General features: G+C 40.4%; 1 protein-coding gene across 1 annotated transcript in view; it reads right to left on the bottom strand.

Annotated features, from left to right (window-relative positions):
• Positions 1-26,544, bottom strand: part of vipr2 (vasoactive intestinal peptide receptor 2) — a 42,584-nt gene that overhangs the window by 1,804 nt on the left and 14,236 nt on the right. Inside the window, exons 2-10 of the mRNA XM_027291010.1 lie at positions 24,113-24,216; positions 16,973-17,091; positions 13,595-13,686; positions 9,068-9,165; positions 7,364-7,496; positions 5,352-5,502; positions 3,989-4,049; positions 1,921-1,990; positions 948-1,039 (exon numbers count right to left, since the gene is read on the bottom strand). Coding sequence (XP_027146811.1) covers positions 948-1,039; positions 1,921-1,990; positions 3,989-4,049; positions 5,352-5,502; positions 7,364-7,496; positions 9,068-9,165; positions 13,595-13,686; positions 16,973-17,091; positions 24,113-24,216 — 920 coding nt within the window. The remainder of the gene's footprint in view (positions 1-947; positions 1,040-1,920; positions 1,991-3,988; positions 4,050-5,351; positions 5,503-7,363; positions 7,497-9,067; positions 9,166-13,594; positions 13,687-16,972; positions 17,092-24,112; positions 24,217-26,544) is intronic.

Raw genomic sequence — 26,544 nt, 5'->3', positions numbered from 1 at the left:
ATCAAAAGATAATTAGACAATCACCAAAATGTAACTCAACAATGAAGAGCACTAACGAACCGAGTAGAGACAATGGCCACCAGGGATAAATACCTGGGTTTCCCTTCACAGTTCATACTTTCCGTCATGGCATCTAAAAATATGGCACAGAATTTGGACCTAAGGGTCGTCAGAACCTCTTTAACCTCAGCTGTGGGTATCTCAAAAGGTTTTGGGAAACAGAATACACTTACATTTAGACGATGCAATAAAACTATTCATGTAGTATTACCTACAACTCCCATATAATATGCTAAAATCCTTCCTCCCAGTATCACTCTCCAGCTGTCGACTCGGCTCAGCCTGACGCTGAAGTACACGGCGCTGACACTGAATATTCACATACACTAACAAGAGATTCTGCAGTGGAACAAACCGGGCATATCCGTGTTTTTCATCACCTCTCGCCTCTGAATCTCAGATCCCCACGGCTGCAGGATACAAGTATACCTGACAACTCAGCACAGCTCAGATTTCCCTGCAGGGCAAAATTGCCTGAGGATTAAACACACCATCTCTGACTGGGCAAAGATTCAAACAGACACTGAATTGTGCAAGAATGTGCCGCTCCGTAGAGGTTTCAGCCCCGACTCTCCATTTCACAAAGGCTGCAGCATGCAATGCTGTCCTGTTGCATGAGCGATAGCACAAGTCTTATCTCTCAAGACAGCAAATACAGAGGGGATAAAACGCTCTGGGCACCTCGGATGATCTGTTTTTTATGTGTTAAGGCATTTAGCTGACTCCTTTATCCACAGTAGCTTACACTGACCAAGCAGGTGTAGCGTTTGCTTAACGACACATGAATGTTGACGCAATCTGTCAACTTTTATAACAAGTTGCAGCGGAAACAACAGGGTAGCATAGGATTTACATCTCATTTACATCTGCAGAGTTTTTCTCTTGACCTGTATTGCGATTGGTCGTTGCCACCCACGTCAGGACACCTCAACTTCTGAACCAAGATCCGAATTATGCTGATGAACAGGATGAAGTTCACCTTGAAGACATGGAGAAAGTCACAGAAATATCAAAAGAGAGTCAGAAATAACCACAAGGGGTGATTCTATTTTGCCGTCCATCCAAAGAAAGCAATAAATGAAAAGTTTAGACAGGAACATGAAGAGTGAGAACTCCATTCACTCTGGCACATACAGTATTTGGCTCCTTTAAAAGAGTGACAGTTTAATGAAATTACCTTATAGGATTTTTGGGGTATATGCTAATCAATGTTTTACACAGATATGGTGAACTGGAGCTGCTATTTATGAGTTTGCTGAAAGGCAATTTTCGTAACTAGGCCATTGCTGGTTTGTAAAGCTTTTATTCATCTCCAATCGCCACGTACGTGGTGTGCATGGGGCACTAAAAAGTATATGATACATAAGATGATACGATGTTTGATGGGTTTTAGAAAAAGCTGTTCAGGAGGGGAACCCTGCTCATGGATGGTTTAAAGTAACGTTAGCAGGTCTTCCCCGTCCTTCATTAGATTTGTTTGTAACTTTGCCCAACAGTTTGCCTTCATCTTCAAAGTTAAAGTGTAACATATAATTAAGAAAATACTAAGAAAGAAGCATTAATCTTATTACTGAGGGAAGACGTACTTTATAATCCCTCTTGGGGATCCTACACTTGGCCTTTAGTAATAATGCAGCATTTAGCTGGCATGATATCATGTATGGGATCTCTCATTTTCATGAGTCCAATGAAAACATCAGTCAGGGATGGCGTATTCTGCTGATCAAATCTGGCAGCGACAGTCATCATTTCAGTTGGGAGAATCGATGGTTGCAAACTAAAAACGAGGAACCTGTGCGACTCATTCATTAACCCCTTTTCGAAACCAGCCTGCAGACGAACAGGAGAAACTCAACCTACCATAATGGAGAATCCGATTGGTCCATTGATTACCCAGTTGGGTATGGGGTTGTCATTTGTCTCCCAGCATCTGAGGGCAACATTAATAATCATCAATAATGTGACACGGCATCAGAAAAGTGTGGATGGTTAGAAGCAGAATGCATTTCTAGCAGATGTTTTCCAGACTTAAAAGCTTGATGTGGAAAAAAACAACAACAAGTTTACAAGGTTGAATCTGGCCCAGAGCTTTTTCTTAAGTTAAGCTCATCCCCTTCAGGGAAAGTCCGCGTCAACTCACAAATCCATCCATTAATTTTGAACCACTTATCAAGGCCTCCTCATCCATGTCCTCCAGCTCTTCCATAAGGATCCCAAAATATTATTAGCCTAGGTGTAGCTTTTAATCCCTCTTAAATGTTCCTGTATCTGCTTCTGGGTCTCCTCTCAGTTGGACACACCCGGAAAATGGGCAGGCATCGTTATCAGTGTGTCGAACCAGTTTAACTGGCTTCTTTTAACATGAAGGAACGTTTCAACTCCGAGCATCTGCTTTATGACTGATGCACCAAACCTGCCTGTTGATCTCGTGTTCAATCGCACCCTCATTAATGATACAATAACAATAATAATTAAATATTCAAGCTTTTTTGGCTACGCCCATTTAAAGCTTATGGCCAAATTGCCATAACTTAAGACTTGAACACTTTCAAATCTGTCTCAAGAAGTAATTTTGCAATATTGTGCAACTTTAATATCATTAAATAACAGATTTAAATCCTGTTGATCCACACTGACCTGTGATCAGTTGAACGGTGTCTCTGTCATTCGTACGTCTGTTCTCACACTATGTAACTTTGGGCTCCGGGTCGGAAGAAGTACGTAACGCTTTACGGCACTAAGTCACACAGCAGCAACTATTTCACTGATTCTGGTGAAACTGGATCATATTTTATGGAGAAAATGTTTTCTGGTTTTTCCTCTGATGTCCTCCGGCTGCTCCGCCTCAACTCTCTGTGATTTACAGAGTTTATGATGGACAGTGAAGTAACCTGCTGACAGCTGTAGCTGCTGTTCAGTTTGTTAGTCGGATTGTGAGCTCAGAGCACCGGGGGGAGTGTTAGTGTTTGTACCACAGGTGGGGAGTGTTAGTGTTTGTACCACAGGTGTTTTGGACCACTGGGAAGAAGAAGAAGAAGAGGCTTTGAGGGCCAGGGCAGGGGGAAATGCAGAATAGGCGCTAGAACTGGAGCCAGGCGAACGAGGAACATAACTGGGTTCAGCAGAGGCAGAGCATGGCAGAGGTGAAGATACCAAAGAGGACAACAGAGGAACGATGAAAAAATATAGCGTGACAGACAAAATCCCAGACTGGCTTTCAGTCGTTGGCGAGACCTATGTGTTGTGTTGTTGCACTTGCTCAATGTTTGGTCTGTCAAACTACCGTTTCCCAGGTCAACACTGAACTTCCACACCACTGTCATTCTCCACACAGTCTCTTCGCACTATGGCACTGGATCCTCGCTGTCCTTTGTTATCAGACTACTTCTCTGTAATTGTTGTTGCAGAGTTGTTTCAAGTCTTTTTAACAATACGCCCACTCAGTACGAATCGTTCAATAATGAGCTGCGGTGTCAGCTGTAATAATGTGCAACAGGAGCCAAAACTGATCCGTGGCTCATAATGATGGCTCTTCAATGCAAATCCCAGTAGCTGCCTTATTCAGTAAAGTGCCCTCTGACATGTGTGATATTTGTCTTGTTGTTCTGGAAAGCGAGCCACATTCCCATATGGATATCTGCTGACAGAATCTAATCAATTCTGTAATTTGCAGACTAATGAAATCAAACCAGATGCAGACCTGGTGAATATCAATGTGTGCCGCTCTCTAATATAATTCTCTCACATGAATAACAAACAAACGAATCTTGAGAGTGCTTGACGTCCGTCCGTTTATCCCCTTGACGACAAATTATATACGATTATCAATACGTCAGGCGACACGTGGCATGCAGATTACTGTGACACAATTAAAAGTACGTGATATAATTGTATGATGTACACAAATCTGAATCATGGCAGCACTCACCCCGTGTCCTCGAGATAAAACCTCGTCATCGCCCACGCAAACACGAACACGGTGGGGATTCCTGGAAAACATCGACACATAGTAAGTAAAACATGTTTGATTAGTTTCCATCTGAGACAATACTAGTGCCACAAAGTACACAATGCAATACACAATGCAATCCTTTTTCATAACCATGAATCATAAAAGTTTGGACACTGTGTAGAGCTTACATAAAGTCTATATAAAGCCCTTAAATACACAGTTCAATCTATATTCAGCACTAACAACACTCACTTTCTTTATACACAACTTTGGGCGCTCAGTGTATTTTGTGCTTCATAATAGGCCTCACATTTTCAATGGGAGGCATGTCTGGACTGCAGACAGTCTAGCCTGTCTAGGTCCGCACTCTCTTTCACTATGAAGCCGTACAGAATGATTCTTGGCATTGTCAAAGCTGAAAGGTCCTGGTCTGGATGGAAGCATATGTTGCTCTAAAACCTGTCTGTACATTTCAGCGTTAACAGTGTCTTCAGAGACAATGCCATGGGCACAAAAACACCCAATGCCATCACAGATTCTGGCTTTTGAACTTTTGAGCTGGCAACAATCTGGATGGTCTTTTTTATTTTTTTTTTGACGTCCGTGATTTTCCAAAGAAAACAATTTGAAATGTGTACTCATCGGACCACGTCACACTTTTCAACTTTCCTGTCAGTCAGATGAGTTCAGAGTTCAGAGAAGCCGGCGGTGTTTCTTGGTTGTTGTTGTTGATCTGTCTTTCTCTTTGCACGGTCGAGTCTTAACTTGTGTTTGTAGATGCAGAAATGAACTGCGTTTACTGACAACAGGTTTTTAACGCAGAGCTGCCTGGAAGGGTCGAAGGTCACGGGCGTTCAATGTTGATTGTAAACCTTAACGAGACGAGATTCTATGAATCTTGTTACCAAAGAACCTGTTTACCTGTGCAAACAGCTTTTTGATTGGAACATGTTGGAGACATCAAACTAACAACAAAGTTTATCAGTTTGAATACAGCACAAAGATGAAATATTTAATATAATATAGGTTGAAACGGATTCGCAAATTGTATTTATTTAAGTTTTATGCAGCGTCTCGACCTCTTTGGAATGGATTGCATTTATCACTACAGACTCTCAACAAAAATATCTTTCTTTAACAGCTGGATGTTCCATTGTCGTGTGTGTACAGCGGGTTTATCGGAGCTTGTTTGCAGAAAACAGCTTCCTCCCGCTGCTGGAAATGAGGTAATTAGATCCCCGAGACGCAACTAAACCAGTAATTATGCCGTTAAACAAAAACTAAAAAGGCTAAGAGTCGACTGAATGGTTCAGAGGCGATCATCAGGAGGCCTGCCTACCCCAGCCGATGAACATGTAGACGATGAAGTGTCTGTTCTCGGAGAAGATGACGACGAGCAGAGTGTGGAGGTAGAGACCCTCCACCAGCAGCCAGAAGAAGTTGGCCATGATGAAGTACTGGAAAAACACCAGACTGGCTTTACATCCCACCTAAAAAAACAGAAAGGTCAAAGATCTAAACTAAGTTATGAACTTTACATTTAAATATTAAAATTCTAAATGTCACGTCAATTTCGTAACAGCTTAAATTAACCTTTAAGTCGTTTTCTCATATCAACCATCAGTGCACATCCGTTAATTTGACTCTGCAGCCATGTACATGACCGCAGTGTTGGTACTGCGCTTCTACACCCACAAAGACAATGTGGGTTAATCAGGCTGTTATGCTAATTAGTCAGATATGTGGGTATACATTCCCTTTCTTCCACTGGGGCAATCAGTGAGTATACAAGGAGGATGAGCTTTAATTTGTAGATCACAATGTAGCGAGTAGATTTGAGCTTAAAGGTTAGAGCGTCCGGATTTTTCCGCTCTAATGTGAAAGCAAACGAAGGCGAGTGGCGGAGGAGCGTCACGGGGAAAGAGTCATAACGAAATAAGGAAGGATCAAATGTCAACGCTTTAGAGCATTAGGAGTTTTTGAGAATCAAATGCTGTCAAGTATTAAAAATTGTCAGTGAGATTCTCAGACTTATGTTCTGGGACATTTTTATGCATTTATTAGATAGCGACAGTCGAGAGATGACAGGACATGAAGCGAGAAAGACGGAACAAGAAGTCCCCGGCTCATACTTCGTCGTCTTAACCCCTTAAGCCACACTGCCGCTCCGTCTTGTATAAATTTCCTGAGTTAAATCACAATTTGCTCAATTTCATGCAGTATTTTTTATTTTTTGTCTGAATCAAGTTTTTGTGATTAAAGGGAAACTTTGGCTGGTGCTGCCAGATTTTATTTGAAATTCTCACTTCTGTGCAAGAAAATATTTGATCTGTGATGATCTCCCCAAATTAAAAACCTCACAGTGTGTCTAGCTGATACTCGTGGTACACTCCGGGTCACAGTCTGTCTCTGATCGCACCCTCACCATGTACTATACATACCTAGCCCAAACTTATACTAGGTGTATATCTGTCTAATGAACAGATAACCAAGCGTGTACGGGTGTGTAAGTGCATCTATTGCAATTCCTTTGCTTGGTCAGTAAAGTGGGAGATTGGTTTAGCTGTTCTGATCAGATAATTATGACTTATTATTAAATTATTATGTTTTTGTTACCTTAGAATAAACCTTTTATATCCACGGAGTGGAAAAACTAAACTGGCTCAATGAATCCAACTTTTAACCAGTCCTGCAATGAAGTCCACCTATTCCCCATTGATCTGCATGTTTCAAACACTCGTCACCTCTTTTTAAATCACCTCTGTGCCTGCTAATACCCACAAAGCTCTGCCGGATGGAGCATATTCACCGATCAACAGTGTGAAACTGGATTATGCTGCAGGAGTTGAACTTTGTTTTTTGCTCTGGATCTAACTGCTGTGCCTGCAGACGACTCTCTGATAGATTTTTAATAAATGAATTTGAAAAGTTGGTTTCTTGTTTTGTTGAATGAAAAAAGTAGAATCAGTAAAGTGTCATCAAAACCAAGAGGATAAAAAAGAAATGTATTGGGACATCAAAAGGATGTCAGTCACAATACAATATGTGATTATATGCGAGTTCGTCCGGCTAAATTCAATTCTGGTATCAGTAAATGAAACGTCACGCTGGATGTTTTTATCATTGTTACAAGATGTGAGATGTTTGCAGAGGAAAGGTGAAAAATATATCAAGTGTAATTTCTGTTAAACCTCATTTACATTTTCATTTCACTTCACAAACTGCGGCTGGAAGCGTCACGCTCAAACACTTCTCTTTCTGTTAACACATGAGTGTAGCTCTCTGTTCTCTGCGCTGCCTCGGGGGAAACCGACTCTCGGATCAGCGAAGGACAAGAGGTGGCGACCTCACCAGTGACGGCTGGTTGGAGCACTGCGAGTTTCGGTTGAAGAGGATGTCGTCTTTCACCCACACGGCCACGGCTCTCAGGATGAAGGAGACGAACAGGTTGAGGTGGATGTAGTTCCTGGTGCAGTGGAGTTTCCTGCACAAACATACAGATTATTTACTACCTCCCTTTTACCTTCGTTGTCTTTTTCATAATTTAGCACTATTAATAATATAACACCACACACCTGCTACTTACCAAACTACATACTATAATTATATTATAGCTGTATGTTATACTGCATATCTGCTCATTTGTTTAAGTTTTGGATTTATTATTTATTCATGGAGCTTTTGGAGACAGGTTGACCAACAAATTTGGAGTCACTGTCACACCGCGGTGAGGTCAAGTTGGGTTTTCTCATCATTTCCAGTTTTATTTTGATATTTACCTGCCTCATGTGTCACCGCTCTGATTGTTTCCACCTGTTCCCCATCACCCTGTGTATATTTTGTCTTTGTCCTGTGCCAAAGTGTTTCGTCCTCGGATCGTTCGCCTAAGTCTTTTCCTAGTTTTGCCACAGCCATAGTGTGTTTTTGTTTCTTCCTCGATTGAGTGATTTTTTTGTTGTAATTTTCTTAGTCTAGCTTTTTGTTTTTTAGTGCTAGTTTTGTTGTTTTTCCGCCTCCCTTGGAGAGATTTCAGTTAATGTTTTGCAGCTTTTTTCTCATTGTGAGTGATTTTGACATTTTTTTCATAAACCAGTTTAAAGTTTTTTCCTCCTTTGGAGTGATTTTTGTTTTCCTTAGTTTAGGCCTGTTTTTCATAGCGTGCCGTAGCATCACTCTGTCGAGAGGGTTTTGTTATTTCAAAATAAAATCATCTCACTGACACCTCTGCGTCTAAATCCAGTTTGATAGTCACTCATTAACCAAATGACACATTTGATTAATTAGGAGTTCATCCTAATCTGTGGTCAGAAGGTCAGCACACTTTTACATCCAGGGAAAGTTTGCTCAGCTTCCAATCAAGCTGGAAACTTTGCAAATCTACGGGGGGTGAATGTTTAATGAGCTTTAATTCAGGGGGTGAGAGCAATAAGAACGACTATATGGATAAAGGCTAAATATAGGAGGATTAACCATCATCAAACACTTGTGCTGATAATGCAAATTACTGATGTCATTAGAAGAAAACTTGAGAGTGCGAGCATCTCTTACTTTGACCTCAGGAGTGTGCACAGTCACTTAAAGTGTTGATCTAATGAGCCTGTAAAAAGTTTTTTAATGTCTCTTGATTCTAATATATTTTTTACAGATACATGATTTATGCATATTTACCACATTCCTGCTCTGGTCAAAGCTCGAAACGAATCCCAAAAGCAAAATAAAGAACGTAAAATCATTTCAATGAAGAAACTGAATAAAACTAAAATCCAATTAGGGGCTGTCACACACACACACACACACACACTGTTGACAGTTAATGATAAAGCTGTGAAATTGCCACTGCTTGCTCATTTAAAACCAAATTAAAGCGACAGCCTTTCCTCAGACGCTGCTGACGCGTCAGTCGGCACATAAAGAAACAAAACACGAAGAACAAAGAGCCTGAAATTAACACCACCCACTCCTCCTCTATCAGTTTTTTTTTCTGTATCGTTTTACTGTATGTTAAAGACCCACTGGGACATGCTGCGGTATTAATATTGTAATAACTGGTCTTACCGAAACAGACAGAGGATGGCACTCCCCGTGGTGAGGGCGATCAAAGACAGACTGTGACCTAGAGTGTACAACGTCTGCACGACCATGTAGAAGATCAGCTGCAAGACACGGGGAGAAAGACGGAGCAGGGTTATTGTTAAATCTGAATTATCGCGTGAAGCTACGATATCAGCACCCACAACATAACACCACGCAAATTGCTGGAATAAAGACAGAGAGAGAGAACGGGACACAGAGGGCGATTCAGCCGTTCGTGACCCAAACAGGTCGTCAGTCTTTCATGCTTTGTTCCAACAGTGATTAGCGTTTTCAGTTCGGTCCATTTTGATCACAGTCTTTTGTCCTTCAGCACATCATCAGCTCTCTCCGTGACCTTCTGTCCTGCTTCTCGTCTGTATTGTGAAATAGTCTTGTAACGTGTCAGCACCAATTAACCAGGTCAAGTTCTTTTTTTTTACTCTGGAAACAAAAGCCGAGTCAGAAAATGAAACGATGAAAGATTATTTGAAGCCCAGTCTCTCAATCATTTTAACATTTTCTAAGATCTCGCTCTCATCGTGTTGAATTAAAGCCCCTCAGGTGTTTTCTCTGCTCTTTGTAATACGTACGTATGAATGTGCCTCCAAAGTTTAACTAAACTTGTCTCACTTCAGTTTTGCTGCACGAGTGTGAAATGAATCCAGAGGATGGAAACATTTAAATAAAACAGGATTGGATGTTGTTGTTTTTTTTCCCCTCTCTTTCTCTTTTTGGAACTTTCCTCTTTGAGAGTTCATCAGGACATAAAATATGTCTCTTGTGTGTTTCAACATAAATGTGATGCAATGAGGCCTTTGTGCTTTGAATGAAGGTTTGCATTAGATCCGAGGCTCATTACACTGTAAGTGTTGGAGCACAAAGAGAGAGAAAGTGTTTTGTTTTTGACAAAAACTTCTTGGCATGAAGAGCTGAAGGAACAGATCATTTCCTGAGAGATAGAAATCTGCCAATATATCCCCTCCGTGTGTGTGTGTGTGTGTGTGTGTGTGAGCTTTGTCATCTTGCTTCCGTAGAAAATGTGATTTGTTTGATTCCCTCACCTCATAAAAAAACTCAAATGTGATAGACGGTGAGCTGTGTGTGAATTTTGCATTTAATTTAAATGGTCCAGCCGTGTGTGTGTGTGTGTGTGTCTGTTATTGTTACATATCGAGGACCTTGTAAACAGACAGACCTTGTCGGGACCGGTTGTCCTAATGGGGAAAGCCCGGTCCTAATGAGTTTCCTGGTTATTAAGGTTAGGTTTAGGCATTAATTGGTTATGGTAATGTTAGAGTTAATCCAACATGAATCATGTTACAGTCTTATAAATCACTGTCCCTCCTTTTTCCCTCCAACACTTCTCTAAAAGTAAATTTTAAATGTTGCTCTTGTGTCTGAATAAAAAAAAAATTCACATAAAAGGCCTGACAGAAATCTTTGAAGGTTGCACTCAACATTTTTTAGACACAGCGATTAATTACTCTCTCTGTTCGGCCTTCTTCATTACAATAAATGTTTCATAATTAGCATAAATATCGTTATTAGTCATGACTGGCTCCAAAATCTGAGATATAAGGGGAGAACAGAGACGAATGTGAAAACTTTGCATCCTAAGTGAAGCTCCAACATCCAAAGCGAAAGGAACAAGAAGTGTTGGAGGGGGTGACTAATCATCAACATTTTGTCAACACAGACTACAGCCCCGATTAGACGCAAAGATGCAACAACATGCAACCAGAATAATACATAAAAAGAATTTCTGCCTGCATATGAAATGAAGTTTTACTGCTTGTTGTTTGTGTAGTGAGTTCTTCAGTTTTGGAAGCAGAATGTTGAAACAAGCAAACAAAAAAAAATGAAGATGCAAGATGCCTTGAACAGTCAGCTATTATGTAAGAGTAAAGTTTTGGTTTATTAACACAGTACATTCACATTACTGTTAATTTTTGAGTTGCTTAGTTTCTTTTCAGTGATATTTTCTTTCGTGTGTGGTGGCATAAACTCACATTTTCCAGTTCTCATAGAAAATGTCATTGCCGACAACTCTTTTCTCCAGCTCCCACATGAAAGACGGCATTTTTTAACGTTCGATACAAAGCAGAAAATGAAAAGGAACGTTTACACCCCTCGATGGTATGAAGCTTCTTTTGATTTCAAGTCAACTAATCCACTTTACAAAGGAAAACCATGACGTCTGTCCAACTGAAGTTACAGTAGCGAGCTGCCACTGTTTATTTAGAGAGCTGTAGATTTGCCCCGAGAAGGTTTGTCATTTCTCTCTTTCTTGTCTGAATTATAAAAGCTCAACTCCATCATGTTTGGACAGAATTTTATGATTCTTGCGCCTTTGAATCCTCTCACGCAGATATTGAAGTATTGCTGTAATACGCGAGCAGTCTGCAAGAAATAAATGCATCTCGTCTTTCTTTGTCCCGCAACCGCTGAAGGTGGACCACTTTGATCTGACAGACGTGGAATATTGTTCAGGATGTTTTGGAGTGAAACACCTGCTGAGGCTTGGACACGGCAGAAACAAGAAAAAAAAGCAAATGAAGATGAGAAAGACAGAAAGATTTAAAGAAACCGAAGACAGAGTGGCAGAAACGGAGAAGAGAGATGTGGGAGTTAATTTAACAAGCACAATGGGTGATTCAGAACAAGACCAGTCGTGACCCAAACTGAACCTCAGCACTGAAAGACGACAGGAGAGGCAATTATCACCGTGGAGGCCAAACATCTTCCTCACAAATGCTTCTTCTGCTTTTCCTCGAACTGCAGGAGGAATTGCAGCAGAAGAAACGTGCAAACTTTGATTGTCATTATCATGGTTTCACAATGCCTGAGCTGTTTTTTGCAGCACATACAGTAGATGACTATTTTTTATTGTATTACAGTGGTCCCTCGTTTATCGCGGGACCTAAAAATAACCTGCAATAAACGAAATCCGCGAAGTAAGTTTTACAATTATTATACATGTTTTAAGGCCGTAAAACCCCTAACCACACACTTTTATACACCTTTTTACACGCATTTTGTACAGTACTCCCTTAGTTAATCAGGACGCAGAACACAATACGCATTCATACTGTACATTACACCGTAAAAAAAGCATGCAAAATTACACAAAAAAAATCCGCGAAACAGCGAGTCCGCGAAAAGTGAACCGTGTTATAGTGAGGGACGACTGTATAGACTGGTCATTAAAATGCCATATTAAGTTATAACAGTTATATGTATCATGAATGTCTTTCAGCCTGTAAATCACCACACCAATGATTACCCAGATGTCAAACAATGGGTCAAACAATCATAGGACGTTCACCCAGGAGAGTGAAACCAAAAGTTTGTTTCATGCATTATGTTATGTAGCTATTATTTTAATAATTTAATCATCTTAATCATCGTAATCCAGCCTACTGCTGTTGGTGTCATGCCTGAATAAAAAGCCTACGTACTAGACGTGATCATATTTCTGGCACACTTTCAACATGGAGTAAATCTGAATTTGATGCCAGCAGATCAACGTGTAACGACAGAGAAATGTCAATCCGTTACCTTCTTCTTAGGACACTTTAATAAATCTCTCATGCACAAAGAAAATATAGAAATCAGTTTGATAAGCGATGAAACACTGTGACAGATTTTTAGAAACTATTTTCCCCAACTGGGGCAGAAAAGATTAAAAAACAACAGTACTAGTTTCTCCCTGTGGTTTTAATTTTTAATCATTACCATGGATGAATAAATGAATATTCAGCTTAAGGCTTTTTTTTACAACCAGCAGAAATTAAAACAAGTGTCCCGGCTTAACGCCCTGTCATTCAGCGCTCGTGCATGTTAAATGTGAAAAGAAGAGCTGAGCATCGCACAGTGACATTAATTAAAACTTCAACTGCAAAGTAAGTTTTAAAATCCACCAGAGAACAGAAATCTAACTCACCTTGCTTTAACAGACAGGTGAAACCACCAATGCTACGTCTGAAAATATTAATATATAAACATGTTTTTTAAGAGACAAAGATGTCAACATTACCAACCTGTTACCAGGATTTAAAGTCTCAGCAACAATGCTTAAGAAGTGTTTCATTTGGAGGTGCAGATCTGAAAACGTCCTGCCTGGTTAACACGCCTGTTGTTATTATACAGGAAACAAAATTAAAACACCAAATTTGCTCCAACAAGAGTGAAAGCTGACGGTGTTTCAAGAGTGTCGCTTTAATTCAATGATGCCAAAAACAAGGAGGGGAAGCACACGGGCGCTGACAAATTTAAACATGTATTAAGCCGTTGTTGGACATATTGACCTTTTAAACAAGCAGTCCTTCACCACTAACCGGTGTTAATTAACATCTGACCCTGCAGGCTTCGTCAATTATAGGCCCGCTAATGGCCCGTGTAATATCGCGGCTCCTTTCCTGCGCTGCACAGTGAGAATTCATCAGAGTTTAGCTGAAACGTCGCTCTGACATTTACAGCAAATACAGACAGAGTGGCAGGAGACTGCACCTTGTCCTGGCTCGTGTCCGACCCGCACACGCTGGTGATGTTTGGGAAAACGTCCGACCATCCTGCTGACGTGCAGTTCCTGCTAATGTTACCTGTGGGCAAGAAGAAGAAGAGACACAGCAAATTAAGTCCACACACTTCTCGCCCACACAGCAGCTGTTAGTCTAACGTCTTTATGCATCTGTGACGTCAAAGGATGAAAACAGGCTCCACTGGATGAGAACACATGACCGAAGATCAGAGGAAAACAAAGGTTCTCAAACTTTTTGGTTTTGGTCCATTTAGTAGGTGTTCTTCATCGACAGGTGCATTTTGTCATTGATAGAGCACCTTCAGGATTTGCTTAAAAGCTGAGACTCAGAATTCATTCTTGGACTTTGAAACAGCAGCTATGAAAACAACGAATGAATGAAGACCATGTGACATGGTCGAAAGCTCCAGGGCAGCTATAAATGGACCTTGTTTGTGCAGTTTCTATGGTTTAAGAATGATCTTGGAGCTTATGTTGAGGTCCATTAAACGTGTCTTTCTTATGAAAGTTAGTTTTTATTTATATCTTGTAGTATAGTATGCCATTTTACACAACCAAGACATTATTATTCATTATTTAAAATCATCATGAAAGAAAATAAACAAGAATATGAATCGATCATCAGACTTTATCACAGCTGCACTCGTGTTAGGTCAAAAAAACACTGTCTATGATTTCCATCTGCTGCTAGTAACTGATCGAATCTGAAAAGAGATTTCGCGCCTAATGGGCTTCAAACAGATAAACTAATAAATGAAATAATTGCGACCATCAAAACCCAGTGACACATGCCTAAGTCTGTTTGATTCCTCATTACCTCACAAAAAGCCCCTTTGGGTTTCAAGCCAAATAATTTTCTGAATTAAAAGTTGTGATATTATATGTCACACTGCATGTTAATGAGACAGTTTCTGGGTGACTCGATGCCAGAAGCGCCGCAGTGCACTGGAAGTTCATCTCCCTTGGAAAATTCCCAGAATGCACTGTGAAAACCATGGAGAGTCTCTCGCTCAATGACTGGAAGTAAAGCCACCACACTTCTGCTTCACTGCCCTGTTAACAAACCGGGTAAACACAGCTGAAGCTCAGAGGACTTTTTAATGGGTAACAGTGATTTATATGTAGGTGAGCCAATGAACAAGTGGTGACACTAAAGCTGTGGTCGATGCTGCTGAGCCGTGTTTATCCTCCCAATGGAAGCAGTGCAGGGAAACGAAGAAGAAGTCTGAGTTTGTGTGGTGCATTTTTAATTTTCTTTAAGCCTTCTACAGCACGGGGTGGCAAAGTTTTAGGAAATGTAAATGCTAGAAACATTTTTGAAGACGAGTGATTGCATGAATTTTAGGATGCACCTTGGGAGTCGCAGTTTTCCTTCAGTCTGCAACATCGATGTCAAAGAAACATTTTCTACCAACGTTGTTCATCTGCTGAACTGATGACTCAACCAGTTTCATGTTCATGATTAAAATTTTATCTTCTATGAAGGAAATCAACAGAAATTTTACTTCCAGAACCTCGAATGTCCAAAATAACTTCTTCCATGTGCCACATACCTTCAGTAGAAACTATTCATGTGATCATGTGTTCATGTGAAGTAATGATGACATGCTGCCTTGGAGTATTCATGCAGTGTTTTGTAATAAATCATGCTTGAGACTTTGTTCTTTCTATTACTGATCCGCCACCTGTTGAACTGCAGAGATCTGAAGTTGCACCTTTTTTTTTGGGTTCTGTAACTCGACCGGATTTCTTTCATCAGTCTGAAAAGTTCAAACATGTTTCTATCTTTCTGTTCATATTCTGACATGAATAAACATCTAGTACTGCAATGGAAAGAACACAACTACATCTGACATGTGGCTCACGTGTACTAACAGCTAAAGGCTTGAACATGGAGACAGTTTTAGGCTGTGTTAGAAAGTGACATGTACAGTATTTCTTTTAAAGCTACTTTAAGAAGAACATGTACTTTCTACTGCACTACAATAACTAACAGTTCATAACTTACACTAACATTAATGATAATCTTTAAAAAACACAACATGCTGTTAGATTAAAGCAGTAGTTCCTCTACTTTGGGTCCCTTCACACATTTCAGATGTCTATGAGTTCCACCAAAGAGACATTTCCCATTTAAACGGCCCCCAAGATGGGAACCACTGGATAACCTAACTGCACGTCGACCAGCTACAACAGTTAAAATGCTTCTTACACGTTGTTGCATCAGTGTTAACAATCTAATACATAATATATCAACCGCAGAGCCAATTGTTCTGCAGAAAGAATACTTTCACTTAAGTACATTTTGTTTTTAATGAGTACATCTTCGACCATTGTGACAGCACTCATCTGTTCAAACGTCCAAAAATCATCAACGTCGGTTTCGTTGCATTGCCACAATCTCGCCTTAATCTTAAAGTCAACGATCACACCTGTGGCACATCAGTTTGCAACAGTCACATGGATCAAACAAACAACCCGCTTTGTCATTCAGGTATGAAGACCTGTTGCACAGAGCTGCGAGGCCTGACTGCTGGTTCTGAGCGGGATTGGCAGTACTACAAACCGTATCACATTTCATGGCTTTTGATGTTAAAGAGGAGAAAATATACTACAGCTAAATAAAGTAAAGCACAAAGTAAGATAAAGAGTTGGAGGCAACTTCAAAATGCTATGTATTGAAAAAAACATACAAATGTTGTTTTTCTTGTTTTCCTCGTGTTGCCTGGTGGTCAGATTCCCGCTGCTGCTACATGTTCATCTGACATAATGAGTGTTTACATTTCTGTAAGATGTAACTTCAGGGGAGGTTTGGATCCGTCCCAGACAGGGAAGCCTCTACGAGCTCTGAAACAAGCCGCAGGGTGCTTTGCATGAAGTTTAACCATCAGAGAACGTCTCAGAGTGGAAAACCCAAACTGCCATCTGGTCACTAGGTGGAAGTGGATGACGGGAATCGACTGCTCATTCACACAGACGAGCGATGACTGAGGGTGAAGAGTGGAAAGAGGACAGAAAGTATAAACTCACTGCAACGTGAATCAGGATCGTCTTTTCAGCTGAAGTTTTATCGTCAAATTGTAATAATGTGATGTAACCTGCAAGAACTGCGATAACTGCAATCTCACAGCAAGGTGTATTCTCCAGCTCTTCTGGAGCTTTTGGCTGTGCCACATGATCTTCATCAGCAGGTGCTTTCATTTTAACTTTACGTTGGCTTAAAAGTTGAGGTTCAAAGTTTGATCTTGACTTTGGAAACATCAGTTAAGAAACCAGTGAATGAAGACCATGTCATACAACTGAAAGATCCACAGTAATTAAGTGTGAATAATGAACACATAACCTACCATTTCTGCCAAACACAGTCTTGAGAACTCGCGGACAGGGGATGGTGACGATCTCTCCGATCTCTGCTCGCTCCCAGCATGCTATGCTGTCCCATGCTCCTCTGCATCCCGACTCTGTGAAAACCAAGTGTGCCTTCATGAGAACATATTCACAAAGAGAAGAGAAGAGAAGAGAGGAGAGAGTGTCCTCTCCAGATCAACAACAGCATTAGTCACAGGAACATGATGTCTGCTTCAGTATCCTTGTGCTTGTTCTTTACCTTAACCGTACAAAATGTAATAACCTGTTCAGTCATACATATAAACACCTACATGCATGTCTATATATATGCCCATTAGCAAAGGCAGAAGTGGGATTAACTTGTTATATCACCACAAAAGGTCTCAGAGGGGATGGACCACTAACAGCGCCACAGACTCAGGTAGTCCACATGAAATTTAATCAGATTCTGTTATAAGAGTTTTCTATTTTTAAAGATTTCATCCAATTTGTTAACAGCTGACAGAAATTTAATGAAATGTGAAAATTTCTTGGCCCACACGAGGAATACTCCAATTATTATTTCTCCAAGAAGAAGGACGGACGTTTTTTTTTTAAACATTTTCTAATGAACAGCGACGTAACGTCAGGACTTTGTTTCACTGTTTGTGCTTTGGTGCAGATCCGGATCAAATTAAAAACTTTTACTCTTATTAATGTAAGTTTATTTTACACTTTGGTGGAGGTACACACTCTGATTACTTTCAATATGGAGTTTTGAAGTTTTAGTTTTTTGTCTTTTTCAGAAATAAAGTATAAATATGAAATATGAAATGAAATAAAGTGTTTTACTTCATTAGCTTTCTGTGTGGACTTTGCATGTTCTCCCAGGTTCATTGCGTTGTTTGTCTCTTGCAACCCGTCTCTTGCTCAATGCCAGCTGGGGTCAGCTCAGGTAAGGATTATGGAAAAAGGATGGATGGATGCAGCATTACATAAGTCTGAGAGCTTCTCAAACACATAGTTTGCTTTGAAATTACCCGAGCGGAGGATCGAATATTTTGGTGGGGAACAAATTGCGATGTTCTCAGTGAACGTTTGTAGCAGATCGGATATTCAGGTTCGACTGTTATGACTCTGAAAAATGGGAACGAGTCGTGAAGATTCATCTGAACAGATATTTAAAGTGACACAACCTTTCCTAAGCTGCACATGAGACATACATATGTCCAGTTTAGCCAGTAGCAGAACATGATATATAAGGGAGGAGCGGCCCGCCCTCTGTCCAGAAAGAAAACAAACACAATGTCTCCCAGAATAGCTCCCAGCTCTTCAGCGTGAGCCTTAATGGCTGCAAAAGTGCTAATGGCAAACTGAACAGTCAACGAGGCGAGTGGAGACGGCACGCTTGGTAAAATGTCACCGTCGACCTGAGGGGAAGAGGGAAAAATGCAATAACAAGAAACCTATTGGTGTCAACTTGTTAAATATCTGCTTCCATGTTGGTTCCTGTACTGTTTCGTACAAACTGGGTGAGAACTGCACACAGTTCAAATCTTCATGCTGACGACTTCATTATCCAGAGCGGAGGATTGTTTTTGTCAGGATGCACGCCTGCTGACAGACACACTCTGTGTTGCTGAGCTGTTCAGATCAAACTTTGTGATCTCCATCCACGGCGAGAAAACCCCAAAACTACATGAAAACAGATGAATCTCATCTTCGTCTTCCTCCGAGTCACAAAACTGCATCAGATGGTGGAACAGACACGTCGCGTTTACTCCATCAGATCCTCAGTCTGCTGCATCCTGCTGTCTGTGATCACAGACACTGTTTTAACCCTTCAAACCTCATTTTTTAAATGTATATATTCTTAGTTTTTCTCCTTTTTCACTACTTTTATTTACAGGCCTTATCTTGGTTCGTTCCTGCACGTACAAACGTAATCCAAAGGTTTTTAATGTTACAAATATCATGTCAATGTTCCTGGAATAACCACCTCAATAATCCTCAGCCTCAGTAATATCATAAAATAAAATATTACTTTCATGATCCATATTTATATTTGGGATTATTTAAAAGTGTGAACCAACCAAACGTCACCCATGGTATGTGGAGTTTTCAGAATATTCCTCTCCAATCCATCAACCACGTCCAACCCTGTACCCGTTCCTGTTTTCAGACTCTTGTCGCCTCATTTTGACAAATTTATTCTGATTTTATTCCTCTTTCCTTCCTTTCTTTGTATTTTCTCCTTCTGTGATGCTTTCATGCCATTTCTTTCTTCTTCTGTCTTCTTCTGCAGTCGAGCATCAGAAATAAGAGACTGAAGACAAAGGTTGATTTGCTGTCTGGCTTGAAGTCGTCCAGACTTTGTTGAAGTACTTCTAAATGTATTGTTGTCTTAACCTGCCTGAACAGAGAAAATGCTGAATTCAATCCATCAGACCTTTTTTTGAAAAGTTTTTTTAGACGACAGAAGAAGAGCAAGTGGAAATGCTCTTCAGAGAAGAGGGTGGGTTATGATGGAAAACCAACAAAAGATGGTAGACGGATGGATGACGGTAAGACGAAGAGCGGACGAGTAAAAAAGGCTGGAAGTGAAAGTGCAAGAAGCGATGAAAGAGAGGAACTAACTAAGAGAGGACAAAAGAGGAGACAGCGAGAGGACAGATGTCTTTGGGGGGAAAATTGCTCCAACACAAGTCTGAACTCATCAGTGCATGAAGAAAACTCCATCTACCCGCTAAGTGATCCGTCCTTTTTCCGTGCACTTCAACCGAAACACTCAAGAAGAAACATCAGAGCGCCGCCTTAAAGCAAACGGCAAACCAAATGCACAGCAGCACACACATCTGGAGGGAAATCCTCTCCCTCTGCTTCACGCAGTATAACGTGCCGGCTGACTGAGCACGGTGGCCACACAGTTAGTTAAACCAACTGACTTCTTTGACACGTTCTGTATCCAGCGACCTTCTTCAACCGAAGACCGAAGCTTTCTTTTCGATGCATCAAATGTTCTGCAGGAAAATATTCAATTTTTATTCATGTTCAAGATCCAAGATTTGATTGAAGATGAACTTCGGTCCTCGGCACTTCCAACAAACACAAATGGCTGCGTTCAGTGGTGGGAAGCCAGTGAGGGATCGTGACATTGTTGGGCTAAGTCACACAGCAGCAACTATTTCACTGATTCTGGTGAAACTGGATCATATTTTATGGAGGAAATGTTTTCTGGTTTTCCCTCTGATGTCAACTCTCTGTGATTTCTGTGAGCTCAGAGCCCTGAGGGAGTGTTAGTGTTTGTATCACAGGCGTTTTGGACCACCGGGAAGAAGAAGAAGAGGTTTACAAGGGAATGCTACGGGGGAGCAGAGCCAGTGTCATGCCAGAACTGGAGCCAGGCAAGCAGGCAATGTAACCAAGCTCAGCAGCTTCTATGGACAAAATGACAGAGGAGAAGAGACCAAAGAGGACTGAGTGACGGCAGCTGAACCTTGATGGTCAAGTGCCCCTGATACAGGTCTCTAAGAAACAGGAGTTATTGAATGTGAACATTGCTGTTAGAAAGACATTAATTGGACACCATACTGACGGATGTTACTGTTTTTTCATGGAAGAAAAGCGAGGGTGTCCAGAGCTTGTCCTCGTGTTTAAAGAGGTCCTTCACAGCTGTGAGTGACTCTCTGGGAGGGTGTAGGGGCCAGATTGGAATTGGACCTTTCGATTCCCACTGGGGCCGAAGTCCCGAGAGCCTCACTGCTCGACCAATTGGATCAAATAACTCTGAAATAAAAACTGGCCCCCCGCAGAGAATTTGAGCCATGTTATTATTTTGCTCAACTTCGTGTCACTGAGCTTTAATTAACACAGCAGGAGCGAGTCGGCGTCCAGAGCTGGAGAGGAAAGCCAAGCTCGTTAACACTGCGGGGACACTCTGGCAAACACAACAGTGATTTTAGGCTTCAGTCTGGAGTCTGTGGCAGATAAAGAGAAGAACAGAACGAAATTGTTTTTCACTGGACTTTCACTTCCGAGAAAAAGGCCACCAATCATGGATTAAACATGCAGAGACTTATTTGATAGGTGGGTATGCAGAGGAAAACTTCAAGGAAGTAAAGGGGAAACTTTCTCGGTTCAAACTCAAACTAATTGGATCATATAATAAGTAACGCTGACAGTTGGTCTTATTTCAGCGCTGGGATAATTATGAAAGAAGTGGGTTACATCAGATATATAAGAGTCTTTCCACATGAGGGAAAGAGCAGCAGCACGTTTCATCTTCAGCACAACAAGTTTCATTTCAAAACTTCTGAACGTTTGTTTGTTCGTTATCTGAAGAGTCATTAGTGGTAACGTCACGTTCTTCAGTCCAGAATTATCTTTTTGTTTTGTTGTGTTATTATTAAACTGCAGTTGAAAAGAAACATTCATGTCTGTAGTCCCAAACAGATTAATTTAGGTTCCTATAATTGTTTAATTAGATTACTAAGTGTTGACTGCTGTGCCCAAAACTATGACAACAACTTTATCTCTTAAAGTACTTCTAACCCACAGACAAACCATTGGAGGCTTTGTAGATGGGTTCAGTTAAACCGCTTCGCCGCCTCTTTGGCCAAAAAACAAAAAAACAGCCATCAAACTGTTCCAAGAATGACTCGTGTGAGAATGATCTGAGCCGATGCCTCATGGGGAAAGTTTGCCAATAATCAACCCTGTCACTGGAAGCGTGTTTTGAATAAGGCGTGTCGCCCTGTATGATCATGGCTGTAAACGAGGAAATGCGGTTTGAATCACTGGGACCGGCGCCGGATGAGCCACACACTTAACATAAAGCTGTGCAGTACTCACAGATGCAAACCATGTCACCATGGTTTATGCAAATTGGACTTATCTCATGATCCCTCTGTGGTCAGTGCGCTTTTAAAACTCCTGCCAACGTTAACAGTAAAAAACAGCTTGTGGTGTTTAACATGTCGCCACAGTCATTTTAAATAAAAGACCAGATAAAAATTCACCACGACCTCACGTGTTCACATTCAAAATACTGGTCAGGGCTGGGGAAAACCATCTGAGAGGAATGGTCGGAAACTTTCGAGCACTTTCAACAAATGCAGGTGATTCAGGAAAACCTGTGCGAGGTTTTTCATAACCTTAAAAAAATCAAATCAAAAGAAACTGGACATCAGAACCAATGCTGGAGACAATGTGGACAAATAAGGGCAGACTGCATACTGAGTCTTTCATATATCAAACAATCTAGATAATAGGGACAAATAAATATTAGAAATTATTAGAGTAAAAGGGCAATAACTCGGCTTCTTAGTGAACCAATGGAAAAATGTGATTTCATGATCTTGCAACAACCAAAATACAAAAACTGGCTCTGAAATTACAATGGCACTGATAAAACATAAGGTTTTTTAATTTTATTTGATAAAATAAATAAATCTAAATTAGTTAAATTGCACAGAGCAGCCTCCCTTCATGCGGCATTAGCTTCACACTGTCTGAAACATTTTAGTATTATTTTTGTCTGGTTGTTTTTGTCTGTAATCTGCTGAACGTGTTGCTATATTAAGTGAGTGTACTGTTATATGAACACATCATAATAAAGCTTTAATTATCGGTGAGCTGTAAACACTGTCAGCACCACTTACAGATCTGACTGTGACGATTTGAAGATTTTCTCAGTTTGACGTTTAAATAATTAGAACTTTTTTTTTCCCCGACTGCTCCAAAGTTAACAGTGATGAAAAAAGACAACTTTATAATTACGTGGATGATTTCATACTTCAGCCTCATTATTTTTTAGAAAGAGTTTTTTCTGTTTTCATGCAGTTCCAGTTTCTTTGTATTTGACTTACCAATAACTTCATCGGTGACGCTTTTCTGTATTTTCTGAGCCATGAATGTCAGACGGCTGAATGTTCAGAGGTAATTAGGATCGTCCTGAAGAAGGACACGGCGTTTGAGAGAGAATTTATTTAAGAAGCAGTTCCAGTTTTTTCGGGGGAAGGCATTTATTTCCTTCCTTTCCAGTGAGTGAAACGAGAAGATGTGTTCAGCACAGAGCAGAGTCAGGATGCATTTATCCTAGCTTAGCATAAAGACTGGAAACGGAGGGAAACAGCTAGCCTGGCTCTGATCATGAGTAAGTGAGTAAGTGTACAGCTGTCCATATTTTTACAGCGGGATGACACTCTTTGCATAAAATACCAGTTTGGTGTTTAAAGACCAGAAAATGTTCAAGCTGCACAGAATAAGTCATTTGTCGTGTTTGTTCTTGTTGTTAAGGAATATGACCTGTAAAAATACACAGTATTCATACAAACAAACACAAACACATTCCTACAAAAGTCACATGAATTATTCAGTTTATCCCTGATTCAACAGAACCAAAACAAAACACAACATTAAGAATGAGCTGTTTCTAAAACACACACAGGAAGTGTGTGTTTTGTTTAAATGTGGTCAGAGAGAATAGAATAGATGTTTATTGTCATTGTCACAGGTACAACGAGATTGAAAGTGCTTCTAGTTAGTCAGTGCAACATAAATAAAATTCTAGCGTTAAAGTGACTAGTAAGTGTTAAAATAACTAGAATAAATAAGAATAAAGATACCTGCGACATTAAAATGTACTAAAATAAATCAAATGAAACATATGCTAAAATCAAAATAAATACTAAATATGCTTAAAGGAGCATACACCCATAACGTAAAACATTAAAACATTGTGCACATCATTTTTGGCAGCATTCACAGTGACTATTGCATTTGGATAAAAACTGTGTTTGAATCTATTCGTCCTTGCACCAATGGCTCTGTATCGTCTGCCTGAAGGCAGCATTAAGTGTCCCTTATGAAGGAGAAGAATAATCTCACTTTTTAACATGAGATTTAATCTGGGCAGGTGAGTTTTAAATCCAGGTGTGATTTAGTTGCAGTGCATTCTCGTTACATCACACAGGTGACAGGTTTTCAGGAGTGGAAGCTGTTTTTTTTTTTATTTTTTGTAGAAGCAGAACAGATTAAAGCGTAATGCTAAAGCTGCTCACGTCCAGGATGCTCATATCTATACATGGTTTTCATGTTTCCGGGTTGTGAAGTTGCTGCAGAGTGTCTAACTGTGTTTCAATGAGTGATCGTGACCTGCATGGCTGCCGGCGGCCTCCTCCTCCTCTCTCAGCCTCCTCAGACACTCCGCCTGGTCTCGCTCCACCTCCAACAGGAAGTTACAGGTTGGATGTCGTCCGTCAACCTGCAGAGGAAATATTCAAAGAGTCAGGCTTGTATATTTTATGTTTCACGCTATGTGAAATATATATAAACCGTCCAACAACAACACCCAAAACAACACGGCAAAGTGGCTGCAATCAGAATCCAGTTTAATTTATTTTACAGCAAAATTTATTTGATTTGTCAGGGCTGGGGAAAACCATCTAAGAAGGATGGTTGGAAACTTTTGAGCACTTTCAACAAATGCAGGTGATTCAGGAAAACCTGTGCGAGGTTTTTCATAACCTAAAAAAATCAAATCAAAAGAAACTGGACATCAGAACCAATGCTGGAGACAATGTGGACAAATAAGGGCAGACTGCATACTGAGTCTTTCATATATTAAAGAATCTAGATAATAGGGACAAATAATTATTAGAAATTATTAGAAAGAGAAAAAGGGCAATAACTCGGCTTCTTGGTGAACCAATGAAAAATGGGATTTCATGATCTTGCAACAACCAAAATACAAAAACTGGCTCTGAAATTACAATGGCATTGATAAGAGACATCAGACTCTTAAAGAGTCAGACTTGTATATTTATTATATGTTTCACGCTATGTGAAATATTCTGGCGATATATAAACCGTTCAACAACAACACCCAAAACACCAAAACAACACGGCAAAGCGGCTGCGATCAGAATCCAGTTTAATTTATTTTACAGCAAAATTTATTTGATTTGTTTGTCCATAATTCGTTTGTAATATTCTTAGAGGTACGTGGTGGAGGGAAGTATTTCAAGCTGAGAGCGACAGTCGACAGGTGAATACAGAGTCGAGATAAGCTGCTTAAACCAACCAGCCAACACTGCCTCTTTATGAGTGTGTGTGTGTGTGTGTGTGTGTGTGTGTGTGTGTGTGTGTGTGTGTGTGTGTGTGAGCATATGACTAATGGTGTGTGAGCCACATGAATCCTGCAGAGACTCTGGCAAACAGCGCTGGACAAAGAACAAACCATCCTGCATGTTTTTGAATATTAACACTGACCGTGTGTGTTTCTATTAAAGAAACATAAGCCGTGGTCTGAACATGTAAACATCAGCGTGTTCCTGTCGTTTCCAGCTGGATTAAACCGCTTCAAAGTCTGATTAAATAGTAACTTCTGCATTTCCCTGCAGCTAGTTTAGGAAAAATATGATAATAAAGAATCAGTGAGGTTACAGGGACAGCGAGAAACTGCAGCATATTACATTTAAAGTGACGTTTGATTGATGTTTGTTGACTGACTCCCTAGTTTTATATCATATATCATAATGTTCAAATTTATGACTGAGTCTGAATTCAGGGGGCACTAAACCGCAAAAATACCAATTTCTACACACGGTTGCTTTAACTGTGGAGGTGGCAGATCGAGAAAACAGTCGTGTATAGACTTCAATCAGACTATTAGCAGCGTCTCACTATGTCTCAACTCTCTCCGTTATTTTGCCGATAATTGGATCAACAGCGTTTGAAATACTTCCTCTCCTGTCCATTACAAATCCAGTTTCTCCTAAATTCGTGGAGAACGTGCTCAGACAAAACCCAAACGATCCGAGCTCTGAACTCTGAACCTGCAGGTAACAGAGGAGGTGTTTTTGTCAAACATAACAGGAAAGATGACTAAAGGCAACACCTCCACTTACTGCAACAGCCCGGGGGCTGACACACACACACACACACACACACACACACACACACACACACACACACACACACACACACACACACACACACAAACAAACCGGCTTCACCTCAGGCTACCGATGTCAGCAAGGAAGCAGTGATTTTTAGTTTGGTGGTCAGAAAGCATCAAAACATGCAGATTAAATGAAATGTGAGCTTTTAGTCCTCCAGGTTACGTAAAACTGACGTTTCACTACATGCTGGAATAAAGTCAATGAAATGTTGTTAAAGAAAGAAAGAAAGAAAGAAAGAAAGAAAGAAAGAAAGAAAAGGTTATATGTTTCCAAACTGATCCAATTGACAAAGAAGAACTGAAAGACTGAAGAAACGTCTATGTTTCTCTGGACATTTCAGCAAATTTATCGTTTTTGACCAAAAACTGCAGTTCCTCTAACGTCCACTTGAGGCTGGCTCCAGAAGTGAGTCAGTCTCCATAGGTCCCCATGTCCAAATGTCCAACTTCACAGCAGAAATAAACTATGAATATATATTTTTTTGATTAAGCGGGAGGCGGACGACCTTCAAAATGTCTCTTCAGAAACCTGTGGGTGATGTCTGAACGTTAGACTCGGTCTAAAGAAGTAAGACGCCGTCCCGTGTTGAGGATCACGAGGTGTTGCACACACAGGAAGCACAGAGCAAA

Source organism: Larimichthys crocea, chromosome II, assembly GCF_000972845.2.
Source record: "Larimichthys crocea isolate SSNF chromosome II, L_crocea_2.0, whole genome shotgun sequence".
NCBI classification, from domain to species: Eukaryota; Metazoa; Chordata; class Actinopteri; family Sciaenidae; genus Larimichthys; species Larimichthys crocea.
The sequence above is the reverse complement of the archived record's forward strand: the minus strand, read 5'-3'. Positions and strand labels throughout refer to the sequence as shown.